The sequence below is a fragment of the Pagrus major genome, chromosome 1 (genome assembly GCF_040436345.1).
Source record: "Pagrus major chromosome 1, Pma_NU_1.0".
NCBI lineage: Eukaryota > Metazoa > Chordata > Actinopteri > Spariformes > Sparidae > Pagrus > Pagrus major.
In genome coordinates, this window is record NC_133215.1 from 2,634,534 (window position 1) to 2,648,762 (window position 14,229).

Below are 14,229 nucleotides of genomic sequence, written 5' to 3' on the forward strand. Positions count from 1 at the left end.
GAGAACAACACGGAAGTGAACACACAGCTGACGGTCCAGAGTCCAGTCCGCACACAACAGGGCTGAGTTTCATAAAAAAACTGGCGTTTCGTCGACACAATGCACAGATTAAAAATCATCTCGGGACACTTGTCTCCGTCCTGCAGACGGGACTTACGACGGACCGAGTGTGGAGCGGCGGCCGGGGGCAGCGGCCCGGAGGACGTGGTGGTGGTTCATGGACGGAGGACCGCTGTCGGGAAAGCCAAGAGAGGAGCGTTCAAGGTGAACACCTGGCAGCTGAAACACCTGGCAGCCGAGACACCTGTCAGCTGAGACACCTGAGACACCTGTCAGCTGAGACACCTGGCAGCCGAGACACCTGTCAGCCGAGACACCGGCTGACAGGAAACGACACGTACATTATATCAGTGTAGCGGTGGTGGAGAGGATAGAGTCTCTGTTTCCATTAATGTCGTTATAGTTTCTTAACTTCACCAGACACCTCAGAGGGAATACAAGTACTCAGATGATTATGTTTTATTTAAGTATAAGTTTGAATACCACAGTATTGGCACCAAAGTGTACTCAAAGGACCAAAAGTAAAAGGATTGATTGTCCAGAATCAGATTAATGTAGATTATATTAATATATAATGGTTGATGCGTTCAAGTGTTCATCAGCAGCTGTTAAAATCAGAGCTATTCTTTCTTTTTTAAAAACTTTAAAGATACAAATGTTGTCAGATAAATGTAGTGTTGTGAAAAGTACAACGATCAATCAATCAATCAATCAGTCATGTGTGAGTACCTCAGTAAATACATTTCTAAACTTCCCTCAGGATCAATAAAGTGTCTGTCTGTCTTATTGTAAAAATACAATAATTACTATGGAACAAAATGAAGGGTTCACAACCTTTTCACTTAAAATCGGTGTCTTCATGAGTGTGAAGTGTTTCAGATGTCGATGAGGTGTCATGAGACATTTGTCTTCTCACCTGGTTTCATTTAAATAACTGTTCAAGGCCCAGAGAGGTCAGATTATCCAATATTTCACAAAAATCTAAAAGATTAGAGAAAAACTAAAACCAGATTTTTGTTTCTTCTTTACTCTCCCATTAATCCTCCGACAACCCCTCAGAGTCATCTGCTGACCCTTCGGAGGGGCTCGACCCCTCAGGTTGGGAACCACTGGACTGAACTAGCTGACTGTATATAAAGTAAAGTTTAAACTGTCTCCATCTGTAACATGCTGCTCTAACATGGACGAACAATCCAGCAAGGTTTAACTTTAACTTGACTGCAGTACTGGGGTGTTTTAACATCGCTGTGTGTTGGTATTTGTAGTGACGTCAGAGATCAGAGTGCAGTTTTAATGTGATTTAACCCTTCGCCTGCCTCCAGGACACCACACCTGACGAGCTGCTGAGTGCAGTGATGACAGCTGTGCTGACAGATGTTGGACTGTCAGCCAACGAGCTGGGAGACGTTTGTGTGGGTGAGACTGGACTTTCATTTCTGCACTGTGGTAACTTCTTCCACTGTATCACATCAATGCAATACGAGCATAAACAACAACACATTAAAGGAGCAGTCTGTAGTTTTGTTGGAGAAATGTTAATGAGCAGAGAAAGATCTTCATTGGCTGATTTTTTCAAACTAAATAAACAAACTCTCTTTTTTTCATGACTGAATAAACTGAAAAAACAAACTGACCTTAAAGAACAACACACAATTTGTTACTTTGTTTACATGTGGCGGACCCTGCCACCTTTCTAGCTTCAAACAGTGTTCTGGGACCTTATTTTCCTCTGAGAGCAGCTTGTTTATTCACTGATGGAAAAAGTTTGTATTATTACCTCATTAATATTGTAAATATTAAAATTATGAATTTCTTCTCCAAAATGACACAGTGCCATAGTTTATTACTGTTTCTTAAAAAGCAGAAAAAAGTGTGACAACAGGACACAGTACTGTGAACTCTGAACTCCTCACGTTCTTTAAATATCTATAAAAATGCCATTTTGAATTTCAATGTCTCAGCACACTTGTACTCTGTGCATTGAGCCGCGTGTTGCTGTCTGCAGGTAACGTGCTGCAGCCTGGTGCCGGTGCTCTGTTGGCCCGAGTGGCTCACTTCCTCAGGTCAGACTGAACGCTCACGCTGTGATCCTCCATCATTCACTCAGTGCGTCTCCCTTCGTGTGTCTCACTGCTCTGTCTTCCTCTCAGTGGGTTTCCAGAGACGGTCCCCGTCTACACTGTGAACAGACAGTGCTCCTCTGGACTGCAGGCGCTGTTTAACATCGCAGGTAGAATCTGGACTCCTTCCTTATGTCTTTATAACCTGAAGAAGGCACAAGACCACCACTGACCCTGTTTTTAACCCTGACTGTGCAGGAGCCATCAGGAGCAGATCCATTGACCTGGGCCTCGCATGTGGGTGAGTTTATGTGTCTATAAGTGTAAATAAAGACAGGTGAGATTACATCTTGTTATTCAGGAGTAGAGAATAAAACTGACAAAGCATAAGAAAAACAAAGTGTGTGTGTGTGTGTGTGTGTGTGTGTGTCAGTGTGGAGAGCATGTCTCTGCGTTCAGTAGGTAATCCAGGAGATCTGAGCTCCAGGCTGATGGACAACGACAAGGCCAGAGACTGCATCATCCCGATGGGGTGAGACCACAGATCCTGTTTGTTCTGTAGCTCAGCGAGTCTGGACTGAAGGTTCTGATCCTAAATGTAATGAAGCACCAACAAAAAGTTATTTAACTTTACTTTAACTTTAAAATTTACTGCAAGAATTTGAAAATAAAATAACTATGAAGTTACAAATTATTTGTTGTAATCTTGAATTTTTAAAGCGCTCCAAAACTGTACAGCCCTAAAATCCACCCATCCATCTTCATCCACATACCCGGGTCGGGTGGTGGCGACAGCTGGCTCAGGAGGGTGTGTGTTGATCCCTGAAATGTTTTTAAATCATCTTAAGATTTACAATAAAAACTCAAAAATTCACCACCCTGAAATTTGTTGTCTCACTATATTAGTTTAATAAAGACCCTCAAACTATACGTGTTCCAGCCAAATATTTCATTATATGCCACCAAACTCTATCTCGTCTCAACGTTTATCATAAGACCACATTTTGTTAAAACTCCTCCCCCAAAGTTTTTTCTGAATCCCAAAACTTCTGCTGTTAACGTCTGTGATAATTCCAAAACTTCCATGTTTGTTACAAATGTTGGATTTCTCCAAACCCAGTTAGAGAATCAGAATCAGAATCAGAATCAGAATCAGAATCGCTTCACTGATCTTTCTCGCAGCTGTTTCATTGTGGTCCGAGCCTTCAGACAGCTCAGGTGCAGTGAATATTAGACGGACAGCAGCATCCATCGGTTGATTTTTCAGAGCTTGTGGACGAACACGATGGAAATGTGAAGAGTTGACGTATGTGTGTGTTTATTTGTGCAGCATCACATCAGAGAACGTCGCTGAGAGATTCGGGGTCTCCAGAGAAAAACAGGACGCCTTCGCTCTCAGTTCTCAGCTGAAGTGAGTCAAAGTGTTGAGACGTGTTTGTCTGGACACAATAACTTGAGAAAAGTACGAAATGTAAATGTTAATTATATTTTAGAGCATTCTGTTTCATATATTTTCATAATTTAAGAGGGAAAAAAGACATTTTCTTAAAACTCCTTAATGATGTCAGATGTTCTTATTAACGCCTCAGCTGACATTCAAACATTTACTAATACATCATTTATTTTGACTGGCAGATGTAGTTCTTTAGTAATTCTGTCAAATGGGTTCTGATGCTACGGAAGCATTGTAAGTCTGATCTAAACAGTTTTGTGTTTCTGACTTGAGAACTGGTGGAAAAAAAGTTTTGCATTATCGTTCTAATTTCTCTTTTTTTTTCATGTGTGAAAAAAAAATTCAGGAGAGGGAAAAACATCCATGTGTAAAAACTGAGTGAAATATTTTTTGGAGTGGATTTATGATTTCCAGGAAAAAATATTTTTTCAAACAGTGAAATGTTTTTTTGTTTTTCAGGAGAATCTTTTTTTTTTTTCATGTGTGAAAATGAGTTTTGGGTTAATTTTTTTTTTTTTACTTTTTTTTCACATTTTCACAAATGAAAAAAAACTTTTTCAGGAAGAATAAAAATATGTTGTTTTTTTCATGTGTGAAACTGAGTTTTGGCAGGAAAATGTTTTTTCTTTGAAAAACCCTGTGACTCTTCCCACCAATTGTTTTTCCTGCCAAAACCTTCGTCTCACACATGAAAAAACAACAACACATTTTGTTTCTCCTGAAAAAGATTTTCTGTAAAAATGTGAAAAAAACTGAAAAGGAAAAGATTTGAAAAAAGATTCTCCAGAAGAAAAATTTGCTCTTTCGCACATGAAATTTTTTTGTTTATTCATGTGTGAAAATGAGTTTTGGCAGTAATAAAAAAACTAAAACTAAAAAAAACTAAAGAAATGACCCTTCCCCCCCAAAAGTTTTTACACCTGCCGAAACCTTTTTTTCACTCGGTCTCACACATTAAGGAAAAAATAATAATTTCTGAGCCAAAAAAAACATTTCACATGAAAAGACAACAACTCTTTCCTCCTGAAAAAGATTTTTTTCCATCTGTGAAAAAACAACAACTTTTTTTCCTCAGGATACATTTTTTTCAAATGTGTGAGTGAAAAAAAGGTTTTGGCAGGAGAAAAAAAATCACTGTCTCACATGTGATAAAACAACAGCACATTTGTTTTCTTTGCTGTCTTTATGACTTGAGAACTGGTGGAAAAAAAGTTTTGCATCATCGTCCTAATTTCCTTAATTTTTTCATGTGTGAAACTGATGACATTTCTTTTTGTTTGTTTTTTCCCCGGAAGAATTAAAAACACTTTTCCCCACTCTTTTTTTCACATATGAAAAATATGTGAAAAAAAGAGTTGGGAAAAATTCCATGTGTGAAACCGGAGGAACATTTTTTTGGAGTTGATTTCTTTTTTCCAAAGTGATTTTTTTTTTTTCCGGAGAAGTTTTTTGTTTTTTTTGTGTGAAAATGAGCTTTGGTAGTAATTACGAATGCCCCCCCAACACTTACAAAATGACACCCCCCCCTAAAAAAATTCACATGAATCAGAATCAGAATTCCTTTATTAGTCCTGCAAACGGGGCAATTTGTGTGTCACAGCAGCCAAAGGACAGTAAAATTACAATACACAATAATAATATTAATAATAATAACATTGGAAAAAAAAAAAAATTTATTTCCTCATGAAAAAGTTTTTTTTTTCACACTCTCACAGATTGAAAAAAATCTTTTTCAGGAAGAATTTTTTTTTTTTAAATGTGTTTCTGAGTTTTGGCAGGAGATTTTCTTTTCTTTGAAAAACCCTGTGACTCTTCCCACCAAATGTTTCACTCCTGCCAAAACCATTTGTTCACTCGGTCTCACACATTGGGGGAAAAAAATTATTCTGAGCAACAACAAAAAAACTTCATATATGTTGCTTATATGTTGCTGCAGTGTGATCAGTCCAGTCCAGTTTATTGTTCAGGTGAACTCCCAGGTACTTGTAAGATGTCACCATCTCAGCGTCTGTTCCCTGGATGTTCACCTGTGTGCAGGGTCGTCTGTGTCTGTGGAAATCCACCACCAGAAAAAACAACAAAAGATTTTTTTCCATTTTTCCAAAAAAAAAAAAAAAATTCCTCAGGAGAATCTTTTTCCAAAGTGTGAGACCGAGTGAAAAAAGGTTTTGGCAGAAGAAAAAAAAAATCACAACAGCACATTTTTTTCCTGCTGATTTTTTTTTTCCATCTGTGAACATTTGAAAAAAGAAAAAAACTTTTTTAAGAGGAGTTTACTCCTGTTTTACTTCTGCCAAAACCTTATTTTCACCTTTTTTTCTCACATTTTCACAGATGGAAAAAAATCTTTTTCAGGAAGAAAAAAAAAGTAGTTTTTTCATGTGTGAAACTGAGGTTTGGCAAAAGATTTTCTTTCTTTGAAAAACCCTGTGACTCTTCCCCCCAATTTTTTTTCTTCTGCCAAAACCTTATTTTCACTCGGTCTCACACATTGGGCAGAAAAAAATTCTTCTGAGCAAAAAAAAAAAAACAACAAACCTTTTTTTCCTCATGATACATTTTGTTCCCCAACGTTTGTTACTAATTCTTCTGAAAAATGAAAAAATCACTCATGGAACTTTTTTCTCCTCCTGAAGTTTTTTTCTCCTCCTGAAGTTTTTTTCTCCTCCTGAAGTTTTTTTCTCCGCTCTGTTTCACACATGAAATAAGAAAAAAAAAATCTAAAAAGAAACTCCCCCCAAATGTTTTTACTCCTGCCAAAACCTTATTTTCACTCGGTCTCACACATTGGTGGGAAAAAATTATTCTGAGCAAAAAATAAAAATTCAAATGAATCAGAACCAGAATTCCTTTATTAGTCCTGCAAACAGGGAAATTTGTGCATCACAGCAGCCAAAGGACAGTAAAATTACAATAAACAATAATAATAGTAAAAAATAAACAATATAATAAAAGATTAGAAATAGAAAAAAAAACATTTTTTCCTCAGGAGATTTCTTTTCCAATGTGTGAGAAATCACAGTTTCACACATGAAAAAAAACAACATATTTTTTTCCTCCTGAATTTTTTTTTCTATCTGTGAACATTTGAAAAAAAAAACTTTTTCAGGAGGAAAAAAAATGTGTTGTTATTTCATGTGTGAAAAATATCAAAAAGTTTTTACGCCTGCCGAAACCTTTTTTTCACTCGGTCTCACACATTAAAGAAAAAATAATAATTTCTGAGCCAAAAACAAAATTTCACATGAAAAGACAACAACTTTTTTTCCTCAGGATACATTTTTTTCAAACATGTGATAAAACAACAGCACATTTGTTTTTCTTTGCTGTGTTTATGACTTGAGAACTGGTGGAAAAAAAGTTTTGCATAATCGTCCTAATTTCCTTAATTTTTTCATGTGTGAAACTGATGACATTTCTTTTGGGTTTTTTTCCCCAGAAGAATTAGAAACACTTTTCCCCACTCTTTTTTTCACATATGAAAAATATGTGAAAAAAAGAGTGGGGAAAAAATTCCATGTGTGAAACCAGATGAAAATTTTTTGGAGTGGATTTCTTTTTTCCAGGAGTTAATATTTTTTCATGCGTGAAACAAAGTGATTTTTTGTTTTTGTTTTTTCGGGAGAATTTTTTTTTGTTTTTTTATGTGTGAAAATGAGCTTTGGTAGTAATTACGAATGCCCCCCCAACACTTACAAAATGACACCCCCCCCTAAAAAATTCACATGAATCAGAACCAGAATTCCTTTATTAGTCCTGCAAACTGGGCAATTTGTGCGTCACAGCAGCCAAAGGACAGTAAAATTACAATAAACAATAATAATAGTAAAAAATAAACAATATAATAAAAGATAAGAAATAGAAAAAAAAAATGTTTTCCTCAGGAGATTTCTTTTCCAATGTGCGAGAAGTTAGTTTCACACATGAAAAAAACCAACATATTTTTTTCCTCCTGAATTTTTTTTTCTATCTGTGAACATTTGAAAAAAAAAACTTTTTCAGGAGGAAAAAAAATTTGTTGTTATTTCATGTGTGAAAAATATCAAAAAGTTTTTACGCCTGCCGAAACCTTTTTTTCACTCGGTCTCACACATTAAGGAAAAAATAATAATTTCTGAGCCAAAAACAAAATTTCACATGAAAAGACAACAACTTTTTTTCCTCAGGATACATTTTTTTCAAACATGTGATAAAACAACAGCACATTTGTTTTTCTTTGCTGTGTTTATGACTTGAGAACTGGTGGAAAAAAAGTTTTGCATAATCGTCCTAATTTCCTTAATTTTTTCATGTGTGAAACTGATGACATTTCTTTTGGGGTTTTTTCCCCAGAAGAATTAAAAACACTTTTCCCCAACTCTTTTTTTCACATATGAAAAATATGTGAAAAAAAGAGTTGGGAAAAAATTCCATGTGTGAAACCGGAGGAAAATTTTTTGGAGTGGATTTCTTTTTTCCAGGAGTTAATATTTTTTCATGCGTGAAACAAAGTGATTTTTTTGTTTTTTTTCGGGAGAAGTTTTTGGTTTTTTTTATGTGTGAAAATGAGCTTTGGTAGTAATTACGAAAGGCCCCCCAACACTCACAAAATGACACCCCCCCCTAAAAAATTCACATGAATCAGAACCAGAATTCCTTTATTAGTCCTGCAAACGGGGCAATTTGTGCGTCACAGCAGCCAAAGGACAGTAAAATTACAATAAACAATAATAATGTTAATAATAATAACATTGGGAAAAAAAAAGATTTTTATTTCCTCATGAAAGTTTTTTTTTTTTCACACTCACAGATTGAAAAAAATCTTTTTTTCCTCCTGAATTTTTTTTTCCATCTGTGAACAAAACTTTTTTAGGAGTATACTCCTGTTTTTCTTCTGCCAAAACCTTATTTTCACTCGGTCTCACACATTGGGCAGAAAAAATTTCTTCTGAGCAAAAAATAAAAAAAAATTGCATCAAAAAACAACAAAACCTTTTTTTCCTCATGATACATTTTGTTCCCCAATGTTTGTTAGTAAGTGAAAAAAGGAGAAAAAAAATGGGGGTTGGGGTAAAAAAAAAAGCCAAAACTCAGTTTCACACATAAAAAAAAAAACAAAACAAAAAATTCTCCTGAAAAATGAAAAATCACTCATGGAACTTTTTTCTCCTCCTGAAGTTTTTTTCTCCGCTCTGTTTCACACATGAAATAAGAAAAAAAAATCTAAAAAAATCTCCTCCCACCAAATGTTTCACTCCTGCCAAAACCATTTGTTGCTTATATGCTGCTGCAGTGTGATCAGTCCAGTCCAGTTTATTGTTCAGGTGAACTCCCAGGTACTTGTAAGATGTCACCATCTCAGCGTCTGTTCCCTGGATGTTCACCTGTGAGTGTGTGCAGGGTCGTCTGTGCCTGTGGAAATCCACCACCAGAAAAAACAACAAAAGATTTTTTTCCATTTTTCCAAAAAAAAAAAAATTTCCTCAGGAGAATCTTTTTCCAAAGTGTGAGACCGAGTGAAAAAGAGGTTTTGGCAGAAGAAAAAAAAAATCACAACAGCACATTTTTTTCCTCCTGAATTTTTTTTTTCCATCTGTGAACATTTGAAAAAAGAAAAAAACTTTTTTAGGAGGAGTTTACTCCTGTTTTACTCCCGCCAAAACCTTATTTTCACCTTTTTTGTCACATTTTCACAGATGGAAAAAATCTTTTTCAGGAAGAAAAAAAAAGTAGTTTTTTCATGTGTGAATCTGAGTTTTGGCAAAAGATTTTCTTTCTTTGAAAAACCCTGTGACTCTTCCCCCCAATTTTTTTTTCTTCTGCCAAAACCTTATTTTCACTCGGTCTCACACATTGGGCAGAAAAAAATTCTTCTGAGCAAAAAAAAACAAACAACAAACCTTTTTTTCCTCATGATACATTTTGTTCCCCAACGTTTGTTACTAAGTGAAAAAAGGAGGAAAAAAAAGGGGGTTGGGGTAAAAAAAAAAAAAAAAAGCCAAAACTCAGTTTCACACATAAAAAAACAAAAAACAAAATTCTCCTGAAAAATGAAAAAATCACTCATGGAACTTTTTTCTCCTCCTGAAGTTTTTTTCTCCTCCTGAAGTTTTTTTCTCCGCTCTGTTTCACACATGAAATAAGAAAAAAAAAATCTAAAAAAAACTCCTCCCAAATGTTTTTACTCCTGCCAAAACCTTATTTTCACTCGGTCTCACACATTGGTGGGAAAAAAATTATTCTGAGCAAAAAAATGAAAATTCAAATGAATCAGAACCAGAATTCCTTTATTAGTCCTGCAAACAGGGAAATTTGTGCGTCACAGCAGCCAAAGGACAGTAAAATTACAATAAACAATAATAATAGTAAAAAATAAACAATATAATAAAAGATAAGAAATAGAAAAAAAAAATGTTTTCCTCAGGAGATTTCTTTTCCAATGTGCGAGAAGTTAGTTTCACACATGAAAAAAAACAACATATTTTTTTCCTCCTGAATTTTTTTTTCTATCTGTGAACATTTGAAAAAAAAACTTTTTCAGGAGGAAAAAAAATTTGTTGTTATTTCATGTGTGAAAAATATCAAAAAGTTTTTTCGCCTGCCGAAACCTTTCTTTCACTCGGTCTCACACATTAAGGAAAAAATAATCATTTCTGAGCCAAAAAAAAACATTTCACATGAAAAGACAACAACTCTTTCCTCCTGAAAAAGATTTTTTTCCATCTGTGAAAAGACAACAGCTCTTTTTCCTCAGGATACATTTTTTTCAAATGTGTGAGTGAAAAAAGGTTTTGGCAGGAGAAAAAAAATCACTGTCTCACATGTGATAAAACAACAGCACATTTGTTTTTCTTTGCTGTGTTTATGACTTGAGAACTGGTGGAAAAAAAGTTTTGCATAATCGTCCTAATTTCCTTAATTTTTTCATGTGTGAAACTGATGACATTTCTTTTGGGTTTTTTTCCCCAGAAGAATTAAAAACACTTTTCCCCACTCTTTTTTTCACATATGAAAAATATGTGAAAAAAAGAGTGGGGAAAAAATTCCATGTGTGAAACCGGATGAAAATTTTTTGGAGTTGATTTCTTTTTTCCAGGAGTTAATATTTTTTCATGCGTGAAACAAAGTGATTTTTTTGTTTTTTTCGGGAGAAGTTTTTGTTTTTTTATGTGTGAAAATGAGCTTTGGTAGTAATTACGAAAGGCCCCCCAACACTTACAAAATGACCCCCCCCCCTAAAAAATTCACATGAATCAGAACCAGACTTCCTTTATTAGTCCTGCAAACGGGGAAATTTGTGTGTCACAGCAGCCAAAGGACAGTAAAATTACAATAAACAATAATAATGTTAATAATAATAACATTGGGGAAAAAAAAGATTTTTATTTCCTCATGAAAAAGTGTTTTTTTTCACATTCTCACAGATTGAAAAAAATCTTTTTCAGGAAGAAAAAAAAAGTTTTTTATGTGTTTCTGAGTTTTGGCAGGAGATTTTCTTTCTTTGAAAAACCCTGTGACTCTTCCCCCCAATTTTTTTTCTTCTGCCAAAACCTTATTAAAAAAAAAAAACCTTAAAAAAATCTTCTGAGCAAAAAAAAAAAAACAACAAACCTTTTTTTCCTCATAATACATTTTGTTCCCCAACGTTTGTTACTAATTCTTCTGAAAAATGAAAAAATCACTCATGGAACTTTTTTCTCCTCCTGAAGTTTTTTTCTCCTCCTGAAGTTTTTTTCTCCGCTGTTTCACACATGAAATAAGAAAAAAAAAATCTAAAAAGAAACTCCCCCCAAATGTTTTTACTCCTGCCAAAACCTTATTTTCACTCGGTCTCACACATTGGTGGGAAAAAATTATTCTGAGCAAAAAATAAAAATTCAAATGAATCAGAACCAGAATTCCTTTATTAGTCCTGCAAACGGGGAAATTTGTGCATCACAGCAGCCAAAGGACAGTAAAATTACAATACACAATAATAATAGTAAAAAATAAACAATATAATAAAAGATAAGAAATAGAAAAAAAAACATTTTTTCCTCAGGAGATTTCTTTTCCAATGTGCGAGAAGTTAGTTTCACACATGAAAAAAACCAACATATTTTTTTCCTCCTGAATTTTTTTTTCTATCTGTGAACATTTGAAAAAAAAAACTTTTTCAGGAGGAAAAAAAATTTGTTGTTATTTCATGTGTGAAAAATATCAAAAAGTTTTTACGCCTGCCGAAACCTTTTTTTCACTCGGTCTCACACATTAAGGAAAAAATAATAATTTCTGAGCCAAAAACAAAATTTCACATGAAAAGACAACAACTTTTTTTCCTCATGATACATTTTGTTCCCCAACATTTGTTACTAAGTGAAAAAAGGAGAAAAAAAAGGGGGGTTGGGGTAAAAAAAAAAAAAAAGCCAAAACTCAGTTTCACACATAAAAAAACCAAAAAACAAAAATCTCCTGAAAAATGAAAAATCACTCATGGAACTTTTGTGCGAGAAATCACAGTTTCACATATGAAAAAAAACCAACATATTTTTTTCCTCCTGAATTTTTTCTTTCTATCTGTGACCATGACAGGAAAAAAAAATTGTTGTTGTTATTTCATGTGTGAAAAATATCAAAAAGTTTTTACTCCTGCCAAAACCTTCTATTCACACAGTCTCACACACTGGGAATTTTTTTTTTCATTTCCTCAAGAAAAAGTTGTTTTTTTTCACAGATGGAAAAAATCTTTTTCAGGAAGAAAAAACAGTAGTCTTTTCATGTGTGAATCTGAGTTTTGGCAGGAGATTTTCTTTCTTTGAAAAACCCTGTGACTCTTCCCACCAAATGTTTTACTCCGACTAAAACCCTTCTTTCACTCGGTCACACACTAAAAATATTCTTCTGAGGAAAACACAATTCGTTGTTACACACATGAAATTTTCAAATGTTTATTCATGCATGGAAATGAGTTTTGGCAGTAATTAAAAATGTGTGGTCTCAAAGTTCAAAGTTCAAAGTCGACTTTATTGTCAAAACTGCAATATGTACAAGACATACAGAGAATTGAAATTGTGTTTCCCTCTGTCCAGACAATATAAGTGAATATGTACAGAAAAAGCAGAAAATATAAATATAAGAATATAAAATAAAATAGAAATATAGATCTAAAAATAAAAATAAAAATAAAAATAAAATATGTACAGCTAAGAGACATTCGGGAATATAAAGTCCGGAGATATAAATAGTGTGGAATAGGTATGTCAGTATTGGGATTGGATATAAATATAGATATAAATATGGCAGTTTGATATAAATATGACAGTATAAAATGGTATAAACTGGACTATGACAATGAAGTTGTAAACATTCTTACACAGTGCAAGTAGATTTTAAAGTGTTTTTGAGTTGTAAAGGTGACTGGTGCCATTTGGGGGGGGGTCAACAATGTCCATAGTTAGTGGGGGCAGCGGGCGGAGAAGGAAGGGGGGGCAGCGCTGGGAGGGAGTTCAGCATCCTGATGGCCTGGTGAATGAAACTGTCTCTCAGTCTGCTGGTTCTCGCTCGGAGGCTCCTCATCCTCCTCCCGGAAGGCAGGAGACTGAAGAGTTGGTGGTTGGGGTGGGTGGGGTCGCCCGCAGTGCTGAGTGCTTTGCAGGCCAGACGTGTGCTGTAAATGTCCTGGAGGGAGGGGAGGGAGGCACCGATGATCCTCTCAGCTGCTCTCAGTATGCGCTGCAGGGTCTTCTTGCAGGACGCAGTGCAGCTGCCGTACCACACAGTGATGCAGCTGGTCAGGATGCTCTCGGTGGTTCCACGGTAGAAGGTTATTTCGGGACAGAGAGGGGCCGCTGCGTCCGTACGCGCCGCCGACTTCTCACGACGTCTCACATTGGGGGGAAAAAATTCTCCTGAGCAAAACAAAAACATTCGCCATTTTTCACACAAGCTGATCCGTTTTGTAAGTCAGATCTAAATAGTTTTCTTTGCTGTGTTTATGACTTGAGAACTGGTGGGAAAAAAGTTTTGACATAATCGTCCTAATTTCCTTAATTTTTTCATGTGTGAAACTGATGACATTTCTTTTTGTTTTTTCCCCAGAAGAATTAAAAACACTTTTCCCCACTCTTTTTTTCACATATGAAAAATATGTGAAAAAAAGAGTTGGGAAAAAATTCCATGTGTGAAACCAGATGAAAATTTTTTGGAGTTGATTTCTTTTTTCCAGGAGTTAATATTTTTTCATGTGTGAAACAAAGTGATTTTTTTTTTTTTTCGGGAGAAGTTTTTTGTTTTTTTGTGTGAAAATGAGCTTTGGTAGTAATTACGAAAGCCCCCCAACACTTACAAAATGACCCCCCCCCTTTAAAATTCACATGAATCAGAACCAGACTTCCTTTAATAGTCCTGCAAACTGGGCAATTTGTGTGTCACAGCAGCCAAAGGACAGTAAAATTACAATACACAATAATAATATTAATAATAATAACATTGGAAAAAAAAAATTCCTCATGAAAAAGTGTTTGTTTTTTTCACAGTCTCACAGATTAAAAAACTTCATATATGTTGCTTATATGCTGCTGCAGTGTGATCAGTCCAGTCCAGTTTATTGTTCAGGTGAACTCCCAGGTACTTGTAAGATGTCACCATCTCAGCGTCTGTTCCCTGGATGTTCACCTGTGTGCAGGGTCGTCTGTGTCT

The 14,229-nt window shown here is 35.2% G+C and overlaps 1 protein-coding gene across 1 annotated transcript in view; it reads left to right on the forward strand.

The window, feature by feature from the left end:
• Positions 1-14,229, forward strand: part of acaa1 (acetyl-CoA acyltransferase 1) — a 20,829-nt gene continuing 6,600 nt past the window's right edge. The window contains exons 1-7 of the mRNA XM_073491790.1: positions 1-264; positions 1,383-1,476; positions 2,066-2,123; positions 2,211-2,290; positions 2,379-2,421; positions 2,554-2,652; positions 3,451-3,531. Coding sequence (XP_073347891.1) covers positions 100-264; positions 1,383-1,476; positions 2,066-2,123; positions 2,211-2,290; positions 2,379-2,421; positions 2,554-2,652; positions 3,451-3,531 — 620 coding nt within the window. The 5' untranslated portion in view covers positions 1-99. The remainder of the gene's footprint in view (positions 265-1,382; positions 1,477-2,065; positions 2,124-2,210; positions 2,291-2,378; positions 2,422-2,553; positions 2,653-3,450; positions 3,532-14,229) is intronic.